This window comes from Accipiter gentilis, chromosome 7 (genome assembly GCF_929443795.1).
Source record: "Accipiter gentilis chromosome 7, bAccGen1.1, whole genome shotgun sequence".
Classification (NCBI taxonomy): domain Eukaryota; kingdom Metazoa; phylum Chordata; class Aves; order Accipitriformes; family Accipitridae; genus Astur; species Astur gentilis.
The window spans coordinates 13,126,437-13,147,468 of record NC_064886.1 but is presented as its reverse complement, the minus strand read 5'-3'; the positions used below and the strand labels follow the sequence as shown (position 1 = coordinate 13,147,468).

The window sequence follows — 21,032 nt, the reverse complement described above, 5'->3', positions numbered from 1 at the left end:
TTAAAATCATGTTGCTGCAACCTAAAAACAATACTCCGTGATACTATGCTGGTCAGGTTTATGTCCTGCTGCTGAGAGAGGAGTGGTTTTATCCTCTGGTTAAAACTACTTCCTTCTTTGAGAATCGATCTTGCTAGCAAGCCAAAGAGAGGAGTTAAAACAAAGGTGCTCTTTGCCAATGACTTCAGCTTACTCGTATGATAACCTCTGAGAATCTCAGAATTCCATGAATGTGGTAAAGTTGTGCTTGTGTGGCTAAGGGAAGATCCAGCTCTCTGTTGCCAGAAGCAGAGCATTATTGGTCATCTCCCTCTTTTTACCCCTGCAAACAAAATATCACATGCTGCTTTCTCCTTCAGAAGTGACTACCTTATGAGAACACATTGTGGCAAGAGGTGAGGGCCTGTCTTATCTTGAAAAGTATGCAATTCCAGAAAAATGTTTTCTCTGTGCTGTCTTTGCAGAGTTCTCACTGAGTTGTTTGACAGGCTGATCCCAAATACTAATAAGTGACAAAAATTTATGTACCCCACGGAGCTGGAACAGAACTCTTAAATGCTGATAAGGTGATGTCTATGTCAAGAGGAGTACAGAGTCAGGGCCATGGCGGAGGAGGAGGCACTGTATGCTCTGCTTTCTTATGTAGCTAACTAGCAGGAAAGTAGGGAGGATCTAAAAGCACTATAAGACAGAAGAAGAACCTGGGTGGCAAAAGGATTGAGTAGTCCAGACCTTTGTACTGCAGCTTTACTGCTGTTTGTGTCTCCTGGCTTCCCTCCTTTGTGGAAATGTAGTGAGAGAGAAAGGATCTGCTTTCTAGTAGGGCCATTGGAGAATTGTAAGTTAATTCTATTGCCCCTCTCTTTCATGACAGGCATGCCCTTTAACCAGCTGGGGACATTGGCAGGGAGCAAATACTACAATGTGGAAGCTACCTATTGCTACTTACGCTGGTGAGTGTTTGTGAAGATGTTGGCTTCCTGGACAAAGAATCAGTGCACTGTGATTGCTGGTGCCAGATTCTTTTCTCCTTTACTTTGGACCTGACTGTTTTCAGCAGATGAGTTTCAGCGAAGGGGGAAGAGAGATGGGTTTATTTCACTCTTGAGCAGGACCGCTAATAAGAGCGAGCCTTGGTCAAACCAAACCATCATGCTGGTCACTAAAATACATGTGCAGGGCTGCACTTGGAGGGCAGGGTTTCATCTGAGACCCTCTGCCTGTGCTTGAGAGCCAAGTTTGATGGGGAGTAGAGGTGCTCAGTGAGGCACCTCGATTACTGAAGTAGGTGGAATTCGGTTATCTGAACATGGCCTTAAGGCACAAATTTCAAAACGTATGTAAACATTGCGGATGGAGCTGTGGTGCAGCTTGAAGTGAGGTTTGAAGACATCAGTGGGAGTTAAGTATCCCAGCATGTTCAAACAAAAGCACTAGGTACCTGTCTTCATGCTTAGATGCCTGAATAACTTTCTAGTGAATTAAAGCCATAAAATGTGGCAAAGTAACTTTTGATGTGTTCTATTTTGGTATCTCAGTATCCAGTCTGAAGTGTCCTTTGAAGGTGCCTATGGGAACCTGAAGCGACTGTATGACAAAGCAGCCAAAATGTATCATCAGTTGAAGAAATGTGAAACCAGGAAGTTGTCTCCAAGCAAGAAGCGGTAATTGGGAAAAGAAAAGGAGAGGGGTGCAGGCTGAGGGTTTGCAATGCCACCAGTGTCATCCTCTGGGTTGAGAGTAGTGTCTTTCTGGGAAGTGGGAACTGGTACATGGCCCATTTGAGGCAGTGACTGTTCCCAGAATTTTGAGAGCCCCAGTCTAGATCCCATTCTTGATCTCTCAGGTCATAATTTCAGGATAAAAGCTAAATGTTGGCTAGGTGTAGAGTTTGAGGTGAGAGATTTTCTTACTCTCCCCCGGAGCTGGTGACTGTTCATGATGGTTGAGGTATATTGGTGAAAGTTAGAAGTGTATAAGCTGTCTTTTTTTCTCCAGTTTCATCAGAATGTAGTTTTCAATTGAGACCTGATTTACCTATTAAAAGAGGTTTGTTAGTCTAGTCCATCTCTGTGACAGGGTACCTGCTTTACAGTGTTTTCTTCTCAATCTTTTTAGAGGCAAAGACATTAAGAGGTTGCTGGTGAGCTTTATGTACCTGCAGAGTCTTTTGCAGCCAAAGAGCAGGTAAGGTTACAGCAGATAATATCTTCTATTGATAACTCACAGTAGCAGGCATTCTGAATTGGAAGAGACTGTTCCACATAGGACAACAGTGCCTGTGCTGATTCTTTCTGCCAAAAGGTCCAAGACTTTAGTCTTCTAACCTTGCAGGGAGGGTGAAGAAGATTGTCATCCAAGGGAGGCTGAAATACCAAAGGGTTAAATACTTTGTGACTCTGGCTAAATCAAGCCAGTAGCTGAGTGAATGTTGAACTCTGGAGCCTTGCAGCTCATCTCTGTGCTGTACTATGCCTTTGGTGTTTTCTTGCCCTGTTCAGTCATCAAATGCATTTTCCTGGCAAGGACTGGATTTAGGCTGACAGGACAGCAAAGAGTCACCATCTGTATGTGTGCAGGGCTGTTCATTGCATTTGGAAACCTGTAACCAAATACCTTGTTTGGAGAAACAAATAGCATAACCTGTTCATGTTAGAATAGGAAAGCTTTGTACAGCTGTGTGATTTTTTTTTTTTTTTTTTTTTTTCCTTGGATTTTCTCTGTCTCTGCTAGGAGCCTTTCAGGTGATTGTAAATAAACCTCTTACTGCTTGAAATAGAGCAGGTGTTTTAAAGGGCTTATACACGGGCTACAGTTAAACTCATCATGGAATAGTTTATGTTGGAAGGGACCTTCTAGGAGTCCAGTCCTCCCCCAAAGTAGGGTCCACTGTGAAGGTAGATTAAAATGCGAAGTCGGATGAGGTTTCTCAGAGCTTCATCCAGCTGAGTTTTGAATGGATCTAAGGACAGAGATTTGACGTTTCTGTGGTTCCCTTTCCAGTGTTTGACTGCCTTCACTGTGGAAATTTTTTTTTCCTTGCATCTAGTCTCATTTTCCTTTTCTGCAGCTTGTACCCATCACCTCCCTTCCTTTTGCTGTGCACCACTGAGAAGAGTCTTTCTTAGTCCTCTGTAACCACCTATTTGGCACCTGAAAACAGAAGGTTATACCCCCCGAGCCTTCTTGCTTTCAGGCTGAACAAATTCTGTTCTCTTTGCCTCTTCTCATACGTCATGTTCTCTATTCCCCCAAAGTCCAGTTTGTCGGTGTCTCTTTGTTTGGTTGGGTTTTTTTGTACTGGGGACCCCAAGACTGGATGCTGTACTCCACATGCCGTCTTATGAATGCCAAATAGAGAGGGATAATAATTTTCCTCAACCTGCTGGCTGTGCGCTTGCTAATGCAGCCCAGTATGGGATTAGCTTTCAGATACTGACTTATACCAGGGTGGAACTTCCAGGCTGATTTGATATCCGCTTAACACATATTTAGCGCATAACAAAATTGGAAATTACTTCCATTTCCCAAGCACATTGCCCCCTGAAATGGATTTGCTAGATGTTTTGCAGACAGGTTTATTCTGTAACTAGGAGACTCCCATCACTGATTATACTGAATACTGTGAGTGCTTCCTTTGAAGTAGCTAAGAGCTACAGAGGATTTTGGAATATTCTTACAGGGCTGCAAGTTAGAGACATGGGAGGAGGAAAACTTGAGTCCCCAGTTTGTGCGCTGCATTGTCATCCTTTAACTGAGCAGTGGATCTGAAACTTTTGCTACCTTTAGCTTTGAAGTGCTGTGTATCTTGATGGCTACTGCCTGAGCTCCCGGGGAAGAAGTCATATATTTTTTTGGTGACACATTTCTTCGAAGGGAGATGCTGTGGTTACCATTTGCCTTTAATTTAGCAGCTTTGGAGAGGAAAACATAATCTGATTAATTTCACTTGCTTCCCATAGCTGTTGTTACCTGCAGTATATTCCCTGGTGCTTCATCCTGTCTAGTGCTAAAGGATAGCCTAACTGCCAGTTTTGCTTCCGTTTCCATTGCCAGGAGCTTAAGTCTCGAATAATAATAATTATTGTTTATTTCTTCCTTTTGTTAAGCTCTCTGGATTCTGAGCTGACATCTCTCTGCCAGTCTGTGCTGGAGGATTTCAACCTGTGCTTGTTCTACCTGCCCTCTCCTCCTAATCTGAGCTCAACTAGTGAAGATGAAGAAGAGTATGAGAGTGGCTACTCCTTCCTTCCCGATCTCCTGATCTTTCGCATGGTGATCATCTGCCTTATGAGTGTTCACAGCCTCAAGAGGGCAGGTAACCAGTGCTTTATTCAGCCATTCAGAAATTTAGTGATTAACATTCAGCAGTCCAGTTAGGCTGAAGATGTTGTCTTAATTGGCGTTCATGTTCTGAACTAGTGGTCAGTCTCCTCCACCTCATTACACTGTCTTATTGCATGCAGGTTCAAAGCAGTACAGTGCAGCCATTGCTTTCACGCTGGCCCTCTTCTCTCACCTGATAAATCACGTCAATATTCGCCTGCAGGCAGAGCTAGAAGAAGGGGAAAATCCAGTCCCAGCCTTTCAGAGTGATGGCACAGGTAAGAGAACAGAGACAGTATAAGCTGGGTCTTCCCAGCTGCCTGCCTATAGGGCTGGCTTTTACTTTTCTTCCCGAAATCTCCTGGGCATGGGTTTTGTAGTGTAGTGCCTGAGTGGTGTTAGAGACATCTTGATCTTTGACTGGCTGAAATCCCCAAAGATGCGTAATCTGCAGAGAGTTTCCACTTAGATGCTCTCTGTGAGTAACAAAATCATCACAGGATGAAAATTTTGCTTTCCTTGCTGTAAGGAGTTATCTTTCTGTATCTCTTAGCAGCTCATTCATCATCTGTTTACCCCAATGTGTGCTCCTTATTTTCTGTCTCTCTGTTTGCTGTTATTTACTGGACTCTCTTCTCCTCCACTGAGGAGATGATCTCAGGTGAAACACCTGGGCAGAGCTGTGTCTAAGGGAGGGAGGCCCTGCTCAGCATACCTCATCTCTGCTCAAACAAAAATAGATCGTTAGCTTCTGGGAGATCGTGTTGAGCAGAGAGTAAAACTGCTGAATCTTTCCCCTGCAAACAGTCGATTTGTAATATTTCACACAGTGCAAGCCTAGAGTTTTCCTGGTCAAAAGCAACAATGAATGACTCCTCCCCTGCATAGGTTTTGAAGCTGTCAGGGTGACATAGGGCTGCTGGAAAGGCTGTGAGCATGTTGGTCAAGGAAGGGATTAGGTCAACTCAGTCTAGTTACAGGGTGGAGTGGCTGGTTTAATCAAGCTGACTGGCATGTGCCCTTGCCCTGCTTGGGGGGCGCTTGGCTCTCAGGCTGTAGGAAGCTGGGGAAAAGATTTAAGATTCAACTGTGTATTTTGTGCTGGTCTAGCAGCATTCAGCATTGAGGTTGCCTGATAATGGAGCAGCACAGCTTGGACAGTAGGAATCCAGGCTTCCCAAGTCTTTCTGGTTGCCTTTTAGAAAATGAGTCATTCTTCTAGGGTTGCCATTACTTGTTCTCTGGTTAAAGACACTAATAGAAGTGATGGCTGAAATTGCACTACTGTTTCCCCAGGCTCAGGGCTGGCAAGCAGCTTGTGTGACACATTGGGACTTTCTTAACTTGTGGTCTCATTTCAAATGCCTGCAGATGACCAGGAGCCGCGGGAGCCATTGAACTCAATTGAGAAGGAAACTGAAGCTGACTTGGCCAATCATCAGCCCAGTGAGGAACAACGGAAGAATGATTGCAAGAAAAGCAAGAAATACTCCCGCCTTTCCTGTTTGCGCCGCCGCCGCCACCCCCAGAAGGTGGATGAGAGTGACCTGAGTGAGGGCTTTGACTCTGACTCCAGCCAGGGCTCCATAAAGGGCAGTGATGGCTCAGAAAGTGGCTCAGAGAAGAGTGATGAGGAAGCAGAAGCTGCTTTTGATGTGGAGACGGACTCTGACATGAACAGCCAAGAATCTCGGTCTGACTTGGAGGACATGGAGGATGAGCCAGGTGAGGAGGGAAGCGGCCAAGGCAAAAGCGGACCCAAAGAAGCCTTAAAAAACTGTGTGGATGGCAGTGGGCTGGGGGACTCCAAGGGCCCAAGCATCTCTAAAATTGAGGCTCCGGATCCAGCAGTGAATGGGCCAGCTTCCCTGAGCGCTAATGACGCAAGCATAGCCAGTAATCTCCAGGCCATGTCCACCCAGCTGTTTCAGACCAAACGCTGCTTTCGCTTGGCTCCCACTTTCAGCAACATCCTTCTGAAACCGAACAGTGAACCACCTGTCTTGAACGATGGAATAGAGAGTAAGCCATGTGTCAATGGAGATCTGGAGAAGCCCAGCTTGGTGGAGCAAGGTAAGGATCAGTGACCTCATTCAAAATATTTGTTGTTGCGGTTCTGTGTAGAAAACTGCAAGCTGTGGGAGTCTGTTTGCTAAAACCCACCCCTTCTTATGGTGCAAGTTCTCCTTTGGCCAGGTTTGGAAGAGCAGGTTGCCCAAGTCCTGGGCAGGTCTTGGTTTGGGTGTTTCCTGAAGGAGCTTTACTCTTACTGCCTGACATCCAGGAATATGTGTGCTGAGCAAAGGAAACACCTGCAGCTGGTCAGGATTATCTGTTGTTCTGCTCAACCAGCTAAATGCTGAGCAGCTCTGATAATACAGAAGATAATTCCAGCAGGTATTAAAAATTTGGATTATATTCCTTTTTCCCATGTGAAATCTCTGTAATCAGACACTTACTAGTGCTTCTGGTGATGGACAGTGCAGATGCAGTCCAGAAAGTTCTCCATGAGATGGCAGATTGTCAACTCTGCAAAGCTCTCATAGGAGCTTGTCTGTAAGATGTGACCTAGGTGCATGCGAGAGGAGTTGAGGGCCTCTTTCAGTGACTCTGAACACTGGCTTGCTGAGTGCTCAGGGTTGAACCAAACTGCGGATGCACAGCAGGTGGAGCTGCAATGTCTCTATTACCATGCAACTTACACAACTCGGTGATGTTCTGGGAAAAAACAGCTTGAAAGGGAGATGTGATGCACTACAGGGAGTTGTTTGTATTTCAGATAAAACCACATGGGCCTGTTCGGTCTTGTTTGTCATTCCTCCCAGCTTCCCTGGAGCAAGGAAACATTTTTGCATCATGCTGCCAAATTCAATGGGCCTGCAGACTGGCAAGATTCAGGCTTTGCCTGGGCCAGGATTTGAAGTGGGAGTATTAGATCATGTTAATGTTTACTGGCTCCCGGCATTGCTTCATAGCCACTTGAAAGAGATGAGGGTTAAGGAAGAAACAAATGTTTTTTGGTCTGTTTAACATTTTCTTTCAATGGGTTACCCAGATGTTGCAGCTCCAGGAATGTATTTGAAAAGTGTGGCCATGATACCTTTATAGATGTAGAAAATGAGCGGTTGATTGAGCCAGGTTGAATGAATTAACCCATGTGATTTTTAGCTTTGAGCTCTCCTTGCCTCAGCTGTGGTGTTTCAAAACTTGAGCTATTTAATGGTCTTAACACTCTATCAAGGGTGGTTTCTGAATAAGTTACTTCCTCCCTTTTGGTTCTGAGGGTTTATTGAATGATAATTGCTGTGCTAATAGGCAGAAATGACTGTGCAATTCAAATCATAGAATCATAAAACGGTTTGGGTTGGAAGGGAACGTAAAGATCATCTAGTTCCAACCCCCCTGCCATGAGCAGGGACACCTTCCACTAGACCAGGCTGCTCAAAGCCCCATTCAACCTAGCCTTGAACACTTCGAGAGAGGGGGCATCCACAGCCTCTCTGGGCAATCTGTTCCAGTGCCTCACCACCCTTGCTGTGAAGAACTTCTTCCTCACATCTCATCTAAATCTACCTTCTTTCAGTTTAAAAACTTTACTCCTTGTCCTGTCATTACACGCCCTTGTAAAAAGTCCCTCTCCAGCTTTCTTGTAGGCCACCTTTAGGTAGTGGAAGGCTGCTATAAGCTCTTCCTGGAGCCTTCTCTTCAGGCTGAAAAACCCCAGCTCTCTCAGCCTAACTTCATAGGAGAGGTGCTCCAGCCCTCTGATCATCTTCATGGCCCTCCTCTGGACTCATTCCAACAGGTCCATGTCCTTCTTATGTTGGGGGGCCCCAGAGCTGAACACAGTACTCCAAGTGGGGACTCACGAGAGGAGCAGATGGGGAGAATTGCATGCCTCATCCTGCTGGTCACGCTTCTGTTGATGTAGCCCATGATACGGTTGGCTTTCTGGGCTGCAAACACACATTGCCGAGTAATGTTGAGCTTCTCATCAACCAACACCCCCAAGTCCTTCTGCTCCAGGCTGTTCTCAATCCACTCATCACCCAGCCTGTATTTGTGCTTGGATTGCCCGACCCATGTGCAGGACCTTGCACTTGGCCTTGTTGAACTTCATGAGGTTTGCACAGGCCCACCTCTCAAGCCTGTCAGGGTCCCTCTGGATGGCGTCCCTTCCCTCAGCGTGTCGACCACACCACAGACCTTGGTGTTGTCGGCAAACTTTCTGAGGGTGTGCTCAATCCCGCTGTCCATGTCGCCAACAAAGATGTTAAACAGTGCCAGTCCCAATACCAGCCCCTAAGGAACACCACTCATCACAGGTCTCCACTTGGACATCGAGCTGTTGACCACAAGTGTTTGAGTGCAACCATCCAGCCAGTTCCTCATCCACTGAGTGGTCCATCTGTCAAATCCATGTCTCTAATTCAGGGACAAGGATGTTGTGCAGGACAATGTCAAATGGTTTGCACAAGTCCAGATAGATAAGGGACTGTAGCAAAATGCTGGCTTGCTGCTACCTTGACCTCAGGTCACTCATGTAACTAGTGTGCAATTCCATTGACAGTGGCTTTGAGATCCTCAGGTCTGTAGAATTACCGCAAAGCATATTCAATATTTAATATCACTTGGGCCCTGGGTCATAAAATAGCCCTACCATTTTGTTCTCTTGCATAGCCTGAAGATTGGTGCATGTCGACCTAAACAGTGATTGCTGGCGCTGTTCTCTGCAGTAAATTATATGGTCCTTGTGCCGGCATATGCTGCTTCCCCCTGCTCTGTTAGTGAGCATCTCAGAGGCTGCTGCAGGGCTTAAGGCATTGTAAAACCTTCACAGGGAGATTTTAGCCATCTTCTCCCAACGAAGAAGAAAATGCAACAGTGATACACTCTTATCAGCAGCATAGGGGACAGGGAACTGGTTTTGTGAGGATGTGTGGAGGCACCAATAAGTTCAATTCAACCCTTACTAAGCCAGTGCTGTTCTCATACCAGTAGGGCTTGACTTCTGAAGGGGTTTAATGCCTGCCATCCTGCTTTTGCCTTCCTTTTCCAGATGATGTATCTGACTCTGAGGAAAGCATTTCAAGTAACAAATCCTGCAGGAATGAGCGGTCCCTTCAGGAGAAGCTAGAGATCGTGACCAATGAAGGGCTGCTTCTCACTGTCAAGGTGTTCCTGGACTGGCTGAGGACAAACACGGACCTCATCATCATGTGTGCTCAGGTGGGAACTGTGCTTGGTGTTTGGTGCAAGGCTGTGTCTGTTCCGTTCCCCTGGGATGGGATGTTAAGGGGATATTGAAGCTACTGTCCCCAGTCCTAGATAGAAGATGATGTTAAATACCCAACCAGCTGAATTAAGATAATCTTGACCTAAGAGGTGTTTTGAAGTTTACTCTTCTGAGGTCTGTGAAAGATGCTGGAAAACCCAAGAGGCCTGGTTATTGTGTACATGTGACTTGACATTTTCTGTGGCCTTTTGTGTTTTGTTCCTGCAGAGCTCTCAGAGCCTGTGGAACAGGCTGTCTGTGCTCCTGAACCTTCTGCCTTCTGCTGCAGACCTGCAGGAATCAGGTACTGGAGAACGAAGTGGCAATGTAATGTTTCAGCAAGCCTAATCATCAGTGATTTCCATGGTGTATGATAGATCCCGGGCTGAGACATTTGCCAGTAGCAGTTTGTGTATGAGCACAATGGGAAGTGATATAGTGCATGTGTTGGTTTTGTGTTTAAACAGTATTCCAGCTAAATACTGTCCTGTAGACTTTAGTTCTATTAATACATTATATATGGCTGACAATATACTGCAACACTCACACCTATTTATGTGAAGTCTGTGTGTGGCCAACCTGATTGGAATTAACTGTCAAGACCGTAAGTAAGGGTATGATTTTGTCACGGCAGTCGTGGAAACTAGTTTTGAAGCTCCAAATGCTTGTGGTGTGCCCTGTACCTCAGCCTAAAGATCCCCATGATTCATGAGAAGCATACTTCAAACAGGGATGCTTGTCTGTTGGAACAAATGGGAAAGCTAACCTTTAGCTAACTACAGTTTTTCTGAAATGGTGCACCGAGCAGGTTGTTTGGGACAGTTACTCTCTATATTGTGGGTGGCCTTTTTGTTCCTCCTTCAACACATGCTCACAGTACCTGTGTAATGTAAAACCTCTGCCCTTGATCATTACAGATTGTGTGCCTTAAAGCAGCTTTCTTCTTTGTCCCCACTTAAGTCACCATATATTGCTGTGCTTCCCCTCCATCCTCTCCAGGGCTGGCCCTATGTAATGAAGTCAAGGACATTCTGAGTGGTGCTGAGCTCCCAGACCTGAAAGCCAACTTGCTGCTACCAGAAGATGTGGCCTTGCGAAATCTTCCCCCTCTGAAAAATGCACACAAGAGGTTTAACTTTGAGCAGGACCGGCCCATTTTCTCAGCAGTTGAGGAGGTGAGTCAGGGTAGATCCTCAATCTTGGCACAAGCTGCATTTCCCTTTCTGGAGATGCAGCCTGTCTTAGCTGTGCAGATGATGATCTAGTTCTTTCTTACCAAAAAAGACCCCAAACTTTTGAGTCTGAGGTGGGTTCATGTTATTGGTGGTTGCTGCAGTCATCTGTCTATCCAAAAATCAGTGTTCAGAAAATTGCCTTGCCTTCCCTTCCCTGTCAGAGTCGTCATGAAAGGAAGCAGTGTCACATGTTGACAGCTTTGCTGTATGAAGTCTCCTGACCTTCCTGGCTGGGCAGAAGAATTGTTATCTTTACCCTACCTTGACTGAAGGGAATTTGGTTGGAGCTGCAGGATGCTTCTGTGATCCTTCTCCAGTAAATGCAAAAGTCTCTGGAATCTCACTTCATGTGGCACTCTCTGCCCTTGTAGAGCACTTATGTCTGTTTTCCTAAGCAGAGAGGGCCAAGGTGATAATTTCTGGGTAGTGGAGATGTGCAGAAAAAGGCAATTGTTCTCCTGTCTTGCCTTGCTAGGCCAACCCACTTCATTTGGAGTGGGGAATACATAAACATCTTCTGCCTCAATTTGAGGGCACTGCTCTGATGTGTGACGTGGGACCTATGTTTGTTAAATCACAGTCCAGCCGGCTGAGGTCTTGAATGTCATCTCAAGTTGCTGGGACAGCTGGAGCAAAGTGCAGCAATCTCACATCCCACGTGAGCTCACCTTTTGCTGCCTTTGCTCAGCAGCCCAGCCAAGAGTAGTGCCTGCCCCAAAATCGGATATAGATTGTTGTTTTATTTAATTCCTTTTCCCAGCACTGAGGGCTTGAGCAGAGATTTATGGGGGAGAGCCTGTTGATGTTTTCTGAGGTTTTCTTGAGTTGGGGAAGCCCAGACTGCAAGCACTTCAAAGCCTTCTGGCCGACTATAGGCTTTCCTGCAGCCGTTTCCTGTAGTCTCTGTCTTCAGAAGCACATTTCCATCAGAAATGTTTCCTTTGGATCTTTTTTAATAGCAGTTTCTGCCTTTTCCAAAAGCATGAGCTGGCTGCAGGGTCAGAACTGACTCAGGCTATGACTCCCATGGGGAGACATGGCTGGTGATTGTCTGTCTGCTTCTTTGCAGTCTGTTGTTCGAATTTGCTGCATTCGGAGCTTTGGCCACTTCATTACCCACTTGCAAGGCAGCATCCTGCAGTTCAATTCAGAGCTTGGGATCTTCATCAGCATAGCACAGTCAGAGCAAGACAACTTGCTGCACCAGGCCCAAGCCCAGTTTCACATGGTGAGTTGGCAGAGGTGGACTAATTCTCTGTACTTGGCACAATTTCCTGTAGGTTGCTATTAGATTGTAACTATAATCACAGATCTTTGGTGGGAGGTGAAGGTTGCTCCTTAAAGCTACTCAAGTATCCTCTTTTCACCCTGTTTCTGGAAGCATGTGCTAGTGTCAGCTTGTGTCTTTCCTGCTAACTGATATGGAAGTTTGTTTTTGTAACCAGGCTGCAGAGGAAGCTCGTCGGAACAGGCTAATGAGAGATATGGCTCAGCTTCGACTGCAGGTAGGAGATGCTGGTTCCAGCCTGAAAATTGGCAGGGTAGTGGCTGAAATGTCTGAAACTAGGAAGGGAAGGGGGAGCTCTCTGCTCCCATCCCACACAGAGGCAATAAGTCCGTTCTGCAAAGACAGAATCATAGAATATCTCAAGTTAGAAAGGACCCATAGGGATCATCAAGCCCAACTCCCTGCTCCTCGCAGGGCTATCTAAAACTAAACTGTATGCCTAAGAGCATTGTCCAGACACTCCTTGACAGGCTTGGTGCCATGATCACTTCCCTGGGGAGCCTGTTCCAGTGACTGACCAACTTCTCAGTGAAGAACCATTTCCTAATGTCCAGTCTGCACTTCCCCTGATGCAGCTTCATTCTGTCTCCTTGTGTCCTATCACTGGTCACCAGAGAGAAGAGATCAGCACCTCTCCTTCCGCTGCCCACCTTGAGGCACTTGTAGACTGTGATGAAGTCACCCCTAGGCAATTAGGTCACCCCTCAGGCTTCTCTTCTTCAGGTTGAACAAGCCAGGTGACCTCAGCCACTCCTCATAAGTCTTGCCCTCTAGACCTTTCACCATCTTGGTCACCCTCCTCTGGACACACTCTAATGGTTTGATGTCCTTCTTGTATTGAGGTGCCCAAAACTGCACGCAGTACTTGAGGTGGGGCCGCACCAGTGCAGCGCAGAGTGGGACAATTGCCTCCCTCTGACCTACCAGCTGCATCCATAGAATAACTTAGGTTGGAAGAGACCTTTAAGATCAAGTCCAACCGTCAACCTAACACCACCATGCCCACTAAACTAAACCATGTCCTCTCCTCCATGTGCTGGGAGATTAGAAGGGCTTGATGGAGCTTTGCAGGGTGAGTCTTGCCCTGTTTGATTGTTTGTTTCAGCATAAATGTGAAGCAAGTGTCTCTGCATGTGTGTGTTTTCAGCTGGAGGTTTCTCAGCTGGAGGGAAGTCTCCAGCAGCCCAAAGCACAGTCAGCCATGTCTCCTTATCTTGTCCCGGACACCCAGGCTCTCTGCCAGCACCTGGCTGTTGTCAAGCAGCTGGCCACCAGCGGGAGGTTCATAATCATCATCCCTCGAACAGGTATGGGGACTCCATGTCAAATAACTGAGCCTGCCTTCCCTCCTTGCTAGGAGGCCCTGTGGGCCAAGGTGATGGCTTTCTCTTCTGCTGCTGTTGTCCTTTACTTCAGCTGGAGCAGCTGAAACACCATTTCCACATGTCACTTTTGGGGCCTGTTTTATGTGTGCTCCATGCTTGGAATCTAACAAAGTTATCGAAGAACAGCTGGAAGGAGAGAAGCCCTGATCACCCTCTACTTCTGCCTCCTGTGGCAGCCACTGCTGCCATGCGTCAGAGACAGTTCAGTGGGATGAGGAATTCTTGACACATTTGAATTAGTTTGCAGAAGTATAGCTGTAAGCCAGATGTTTTTTCTTCTTTTTTTTTTCCTGTTAGTGATCGATGGCTTAGACTTCCTGAAAAAGGAGAACGCAGGTGCTCGGGACAGCATCCGGTATCTGGAGGCAGAATTTAAAAAGGGAAACAGGTGAGAGTGGGAGAGTGATGCGATTTTCCCTTGCTTTTGGAATGGGTGTATTTTGGGGTGGGAGAAAATGTCACTGGTGGGAAAAGGCTGTGCGTCCCTTGGAGCAGAGTGAGGAGTGGGCCAAGGGAAAGCCAGGCCTCAGGAATGCACTTGGCGAGAGGGAAGGTGGTGAAGTAACAGATTTGGCAGCTGGTTCTCCAGATGTGCTTGTAGTTGCTGCTCAGCTGTGAAATGTAGCTGCTTCTGAGGAAGGGAGGGAGTTGCGTTTCTTTATCAGTATATAAAACTGAGCAGTACCTTTTACTGATGCACTAGGAGTGCTGGAAGAGCTGTACTGCATTACGGCCCAGGTTAGCTGTAGAAGGACAAACAGCTGTGCTTCTGTGAAGACAAACTGCATCTTCAAGGCCTGTATCAGGGCTGGTGGGCTTTGAAACACTTGTGTTGTTGTGGACTGCACACAACGATGGTGATGAGACAGGGAAAGTGATCTAAAGGATTTCACAGGGGATTCCTTGGGCAGGCCTTTGGGTGTTATTTTGGTTGATAAAAGCCAGCATTGTGAAAGGGTCCTGCAGCAACTGGTGGACCTGCTGTAGAGCATTAATTTCAGTCTGTGTGATGGGCTGCACGTGAGCTTAGTAACTCTGATCTTTCCTTAGGTACATTCGTTGCCAGAAGGATGTTGGGAAAAGCTTTGAGAGACATAAACTGAAGAGACAAGATTTAGATGCCTGGTAAGATTACAGCATCTGGAGATGTCCGAGCCTGATTCCCAGCAGGCAGCTGGCTTTGGGAAGAGGTGTTGGCACTGCGACCCATCATGCAGCTTGCTTGATTTGGTGCTCCAATATGAGTAATTAGAAAATTCCATAGAGAGAGTGTTAGGGCATCCATCCGTGCATCTTGCGTAGCACCAAACACTTGGTGCTAAGCAGGGTTTCAGAAAAGCCCTCAGCAGGCAACAGAGAAACAGTCCTGCTTTCCACATGTCCTCCTGAGCATATATGAAACTGGTTGCACAAATAAGTGGTCTTTCCTCTGACTTTCCCTTCTGTTTCTTTTTTGTTGCATCTGTCTGACAGGAATCTCTATAAAATACTGGACAGTTGCAAACAACTGACAGTGTCCCAAGGAAGTGGAGAGGATGACACCACAGGGATGGTCACCATCATCACGGGGTTTCAGCTGGAGGACCCAAGCACGTTCTCGGTGCCCATGCAGGTCAGTAGCTCTTTGGCTGAACTGAGCCTTTCTGCTTCCTAGCAAGATTAAAATCTGGTTGATTGGCAAGAGATTTTTTTTTTTTTTAATGTTTTCTGCCTTGGGTAATAACTGTCTTGGATTTCCCGAAGTTGTGATTCCTGCTACCTTGAAGGCCCCTTGATTTGTCATGCTTTTGTGGTGCAAAGTATGCTGGGGGAGGTGGGAGAAGTAATTTCCATGTCTGTGCAAGCCTCTCATGCCAGAGCAACTTTAGCATGAAGGAGAATTGGGCCTTTTAGCTATGACAGACTCTGTCTGAGAATCTCTAAGTTGTGAAGGGCAGTCTTCTTGACAGGGCAATTAAAAAATAACCTGTTTTGTCTCTGCTTGCTTGCAGTCTGCCATCCAGGCAGCCACCAATGCCAGTGTAGAAATAAAAAATGTTCTGGAGTTCTACAAGCAGTGGAAAGAGATGGGCTGATGTTCAGAAAGGCATCGGGTTGGTGTACCTTTCTCTCTCCCTCTTGGAACGTGCAGCGTCTGAACAAAGGAAACAAAAATCCGGGTGACACTTAGACACGAAGAAGCAGCAGCAGCAACAATAACAAAAATATCCACCAAAAAATAAAATCCAATTTGGGCACGCACACAGACACCCTCCACCTGTATCCCAACCAGACGGCTGTACATCTCCGACGGCGCCAACTGCTCTGAGAAGAGAGAGGCACCTCGGCACGGCCGAGGCAGAGCTCTGCCCTTCTCCCAGTCGGCAGAGATGGGCGAGAGACGGGCAGTCATTCATTCCCCCCCTCATTCCTCCCCAAAGCTTGCTTGGTCGTCTGAAATGGGCAGGCAGCTTCTAAAGCGTGGACTTTACTTAAATGAAACCAAACCAGCGCAGCAGAAATGGGGTCCTCCTAGCTTGGGAAAGAAGATCCAAAGAGTGTTTAGCTCTTGTTTGGCAATCTGGTGACAGGAAAGCAGATATTATTCATTTTTATTTTTTTTTTAATTCCCCTCCTTGGAATTAATTATTTTTCAAGGGTTTTTCCCTTTTAATTCTTAGTTTTTATATATACAAAAAATATAGAAATAAAAAAAAGAAAAAGTGGAGTTCCCTTGCGGTTCTGGATACTCTTCCAACATCAGAGAGAAAAGGAAACAATTATGCTATTTAAAAGGGGGGGAAAGCTCTTAATATAATTATTTTTTTTTCTTTGAACAAGCATATTTATTTCCTTTCCCTGTCCCCCATGGAGTGCGCTCAGTGCAAAGGGATGTTGGCCTGCGAGAAGAGAGCAGTCTGAAGTGCCCTGATGGGCTTGGTGCACATCCTTACTCTCCTAACAAGCTGCATGCTTCATGAGCAACAAGAGGTTAGCCGGGCTGCTTGAGAGGTGAAAAGGACTCTGTTCCTCCTTCCCCAGTCCCTCCTACTTCTTTGCTTCCAGCATTAGACCTTGGAGAAAAGGAATGGAATCCAGCAGAGTTGCTGGAAGAGAGAGAAGAGCTCTGTGGGATTTAAATGCTGATAAGGCTCAACCACTTGGCTTGAGTGCTGTGACCCTGGGATGGAGCAGACATCTCTGAAGGATCCAATGCCTCTTTTTTTCTTTTTTTTTTTTTTTCTTTCCCTTCCCCTTCTAAATCTTGCAGTGAGGTGTGGAGGAGGAAGGAGGATCTCAAAGCCATTATCTCTTTTTTCTGGTTGTTCTGACACACTGCTGCTGCTATGCCGTGCTAGAGAGGGTGGCAGAACTTGAGTGTAACCCCCCTCCTCACATCCCTCCAGGCAAAGGCAGTGCAGTGACCGCCATTGCCCAGGACTGAGCTCATAAACCGTTCAGTGCTTTTAGCATCCCAAAAAGAAAGGATGATGCTACCTGGACGGATGCTGGAAGAGCTAATTCCCCATGTGACCTGTGAGGGACCTTTCAGACCTCCACCCTGACAGCATCTCAAGCAACCTGTGTCTGACATCCTGTCACATGCTGATGCTGGGAAATGAAGAAACGGGTTGCCCCCAGGACAGCAGAGCAGTGGGAGATAGCCTGAACGGCCTCTTTGTAGTTCCTCTGTGTCAATGTACTCAAGAAACAGATGTCTCCATCCACGTGAACTAACAGCAGCTATGCAAGTTAAAACCACTATCTTCTATGTTTGCGCATTTTTTCACATGGGTCAGCCAGAAACTGCTACAAAAGGGGTGTAATATGGAAAGACAAGTAAAACATACTCCAATCTGTGCAGACTTCCTAGCATGATGCATTGTACTGGAGTGGCAGGATGTTCCTTGTTTTCAGGTAAAAACTAAAAAAAACCAGCACAAGTCCCAGAGGATTCATTTATATTCCAATTTCAGTTCCTTTGCAGCATGCAGCCTTGTAGCACAGCAGAGAGAAATGCCAAGCTGTAAGTTACAGCTGGAGCTGGCCGTACGAGGTCCATACCTTGTGGTCTGAAAGGCAGGTGGAGTCTGTAGAGTGGCAGGGTTTCCCTACAGGTTTTTCCTTTTGCAGCTTCTCCTGAAACTTGCGGTGCTTTCCTAGGCTAAGCCAAGGAAACAACATAAGCAGAACGGCAGGTCAAAGACTATAGCTCATCCTGGGTGTTCTTAGAGATCCAGGATGGGCTGTGAAGCTTGTCAGTCACTCTTTTCTCCAGTGCTACCAGTGTTTTTATTTGAAGCCATTTGTTTGTCTAGCTCATTATTTTTGTTTGATGGGGTGGGAAAAGAGAATCGCCTTGTGGGACTTGTCCTTCGGTGTATGAGCCAGAGCAGTGTGGTGAAGTGGAGAGCAGTCAGCTCCCCTTCTGGCCCTCAGTTGACTTGGAGAGTGCTGCTCAATTATTGAGATACACTCCTTGTTTGGTGGAAGCCTGGCTCAGTGGGATGGATAGCTGGTGGACTTTTCTTTTTTTTCTTTTTTTCTTTTTTTTTTTTTTTTCTTTCCCCGCTGCTGCTTAAGAAAACCATCTGCCTTGCTGGAAAGCACATCAGAAGGGTCTGTAGTCTGCAACTCTCTTCTGGGGGTCTTGAGCTGAAGCCTGGTTGTGTTTGCAGTCCTGAGAGGCCTAATTGTCATTCCCTTCTGGCTGCATAGTGCAAAGCGTGCACTTGGGGTTGGTAAAAAAAAAAGAGCATTGCTTGGCTGAAATCAAAATAGCAAGGAGCTGGAGGCATTCCTTAGCTTTGCTCTGGGCCAGGTATTCCCTTGTCCGTGGCTAGATCTTGAGGGGAGAAAAGAGCAATGCAAATAAAGCAGCAACCAAAAGGGAATGCCTGTCACGCCAGTCACAAGTGTCTTGGTTCATACAGCTCCTCAGGCTGCTGGTGGTGCAGGATGAGAGCTGGGAGTCAAGTGCTATGGGGTCAGGGCAGTAAACGAGGTTGGTGCTGTCATTGAACAGGATGGGAGCAAGGGGTCACAGTCCAGTACAGAAGATGGGCTAACACAGTCCATCCATGTCCTGAATCAGACTGGTGATTTGTTTGAGCTGAACACAGAGGTCAGTTTAAGAACAAAAGTAAATAAACTTAACATTTCTGTAACAAGATGTTGTTGCTGAGCTGCAGTGAGCCCACTTAGGGGCCACACGGTGAAATCAGAGGGCTTCTTTCTAAAAGGCAGCAAGGCTGTTGCCTTACTTTCCTCATAACCATCTTTTAGTAACTGCCCTGGTCTCTTGCGGGGTTGTTTTAATATTACCCTGAGGTTTTGCACACCTGGAGAGGAGGAAAACACCCTAGCCCTTCAATGGGGAATCTTAACTGCCCAGTGGCACCTTTCAGTACACTGTACCTCTGGGCTGAGTGGGGAGGGATAGTAACCTTTTAAAAAAGGCACCTGAAAGATCCATGTGCCACCCTGCTTCCTCTCCAGAGCATGCAATTACGGTTGAGGACCTAATGAATTTTTTTTTGGATGCACATCCCCAGTCAGAAATACACAAAGCTGAAAAAGTGGGAGACTTAAAAGCTCCACAACAGCACAGCTGCAGAGTGACCTTGGAAGATGACAAGCTGTGTCCTCTGGAAAGTGTTGCCTTCTAATGGAGGCTCAACTTGATGTCTTTAAGACTGGGGTAAAGGAAAATACTTCTTAACCCCAATCCCAGCACTCATGATGAGTTGGAATACCCTCCCTGGGTATAAATTGATAGAGATCTGCTACGTCCAGGGGCCTGTGCCAGTTTGCCCCACATGGGATTTGGTGCATCTCTTCCAAGTCCCAACCGAGAAGCCAAAAGCAGGAGGCCAACTTCCCTGGCCTGTTGTGTTGCTTGCTGATGCTAAGCAGTTCTCCAGGGTAAAGGAAACTTGGAAGGTCAGTACAGAGGCTCCATGTATCCTGGCATGCTGCTCTGCCCATGGCTCCTGAGTGCTGTGGCTGGGGTTTCCTGAGAGGTCACCACAGCATATTCATGCCAGCCTGAGAGTGAGCCACAAACTGACTTGCCAAGCTAGTGTCATGCGGTGATGGAGCTTTGTGAAAGCTAGCTCTGGTCCACTGCTAATCCATATGGTGCTATTTCGGTACCAACTCAAGGCTTGCTAAGACCAGATCCAAGCTAGTCCCGTAACACCCACTGTGCTGGGAAGGAGAGAAAAAAGAAAAACAATCTTGTGGGCTGAAAGCATTGTTTTTAATGTGTTTTTGTGTGTTTCTTGGTTTTGATTTTCTTTTCGTTACCACCATGTTGAGCTCTTGGAAGTTTATAGGGTGACCCCAAGCTGGGAGAGCACAGGTTTGTGGTGGTTGAAGCTCGCTGGGTTTCCCATGGAGGCAGCACAGGGGCCAGGGGCTGTCCCCATGCCATGGTTGGTGGACACAGTCACTGGTGCTTGTTGGACTTCTGTTCAGTGGTTTCATGGGCTGTGCCAAGCGACTCTTCCTCTGCTCCCATCCTTGCTCAGCTTGATGCCACCTGCAATGCCTTGGATCTTTGCTTGCATCTTAGATTTTATTTTTTTTTATCTTGTCATCCAGCAGAGCTAGCCAGTCTGTCTGGGGCAGAAAACAGGGTGGGGAAAATGGGGTGGCTGCAAGAATGGAGAAGGGCAGGAGGGTTGGCACAGGATCCCTGTGTCACTCATCCTGTCTGTCTGCTGGCAGGGAGAGGGCTGTTGCTTGGTTTGAGGCGAGGGACAATCATCTCTCCCTCAGTCCTCCTTTTCTAGCACAAAAAAGCCCAGCCTGTGGATTTGTGCTTAGATAGCTCTCACTGGGGGACCGATGGGATGGCTGTTGGACCCCAGCTGGGACAAGGAGGAGCTTGGGGGCTTTCACGGCATGTGTCTTGACTGTGATCTGAACACATTGACTAGCTTAATAAAATATGAGATGTTTGTACCTCTTGTTTTGTGGTGATTCCCAGCCCAACCCGTGTTTTTCCTACGCAGTCCCAGAGATGGGTACATTTTTTATATAAGAATCCACTTTCAAATGTGAGCTTTGCTGACCAAACTTTCTACTTTTCAGAAAAAAAAGATTTGCCGTTCCCAAATCCTCTGAATGTTATTTGTCTCAAGTGAAGCAAGTCATAACCTTGGTTTGCTTTTGATTTGATAGGATGAAATGTAGGTAGGTCCCTTCCTTATCCCTATAGTAGGAATAGTATTTCCTTTGTTCCTTTCCTCTTTGCTCACTGCCTTTGTGGTTCAGGATGAGTTTATCCTCTTGCCAGGACTCTGCATGTTGCTGCCCACAGGAGCATCCCCAACCCCAGCAACAGCACAATCAGCAAAAATAACTGCAGTGCTTTATTGGGTGCCTTCTCAGCTTGGTTTTAAAAGGGGGGTGGGGGGTGGAAAGTATACATTTTTTAAAATGTGTGACTTTTAAGTGTTAATTCGAGATGCCTTTAAGAGGCTTGGTTTCAGGTGCAGAGCTGGGCAGCATGCTTGAAGTCAGGCTCAATGAGGGTC

At 46.6% G+C, this 21,032-nt stretch overlaps 1 protein-coding gene across 2 annotated transcripts in view; it reads left to right on the top strand.

Moving 5' to 3' along the window:
- Positions 1-20,457, top strand: part of SMG5 (SMG5 nonsense mediated mRNA decay factor) — a 33,845-nt gene extending 13,388 nt beyond the window's left edge. The window contains exons 7-22 of one of the 2 annotated variants that reach the window (XM_049805413.1): positions 875-953; positions 1,539-1,664; positions 2,119-2,187; positions 4,110-4,318; positions 4,467-4,604; positions 5,698-6,399; positions 9,386-9,555; positions 9,830-9,905; positions 10,601-10,776; positions 11,906-12,064; positions 12,282-12,341; positions 13,272-13,431; positions 13,807-13,897; positions 14,560-14,634; positions 14,983-15,121; positions 15,501-20,457. In XM_049805413.1, the coding sequence (XP_049661370.1) occupies positions 875-953; positions 1,539-1,664; positions 2,119-2,187; positions 4,110-4,318; positions 4,467-4,604; positions 5,698-6,399; positions 9,386-9,555; positions 9,830-9,905; positions 10,601-10,776; positions 11,906-12,064; positions 12,282-12,341; positions 13,272-13,431; positions 13,807-13,897; positions 14,560-14,634; positions 14,983-15,121; positions 15,501-15,584 (2,513 nt within the window). In that variant the 3' untranslated portion in view covers positions 15,585-20,457. Of the gene's footprint in view, positions 1-874; positions 954-1,538; positions 1,665-2,118; positions 2,188-4,109; positions 4,319-4,466; positions 4,605-5,697; positions 6,400-9,385; positions 9,556-9,829; positions 9,906-10,600; positions 10,777-11,905; positions 12,065-12,281; positions 12,342-13,271; positions 13,432-13,806; positions 13,898-14,559; positions 14,635-14,982; positions 15,122-15,500 lie in introns of those variants that run through there. The other variant, XM_049805414.1, reaches the window with a different exon arrangement.
- The last annotated feature ends 575 nt before the right edge of the window (positions 20,458-21,032 follow it).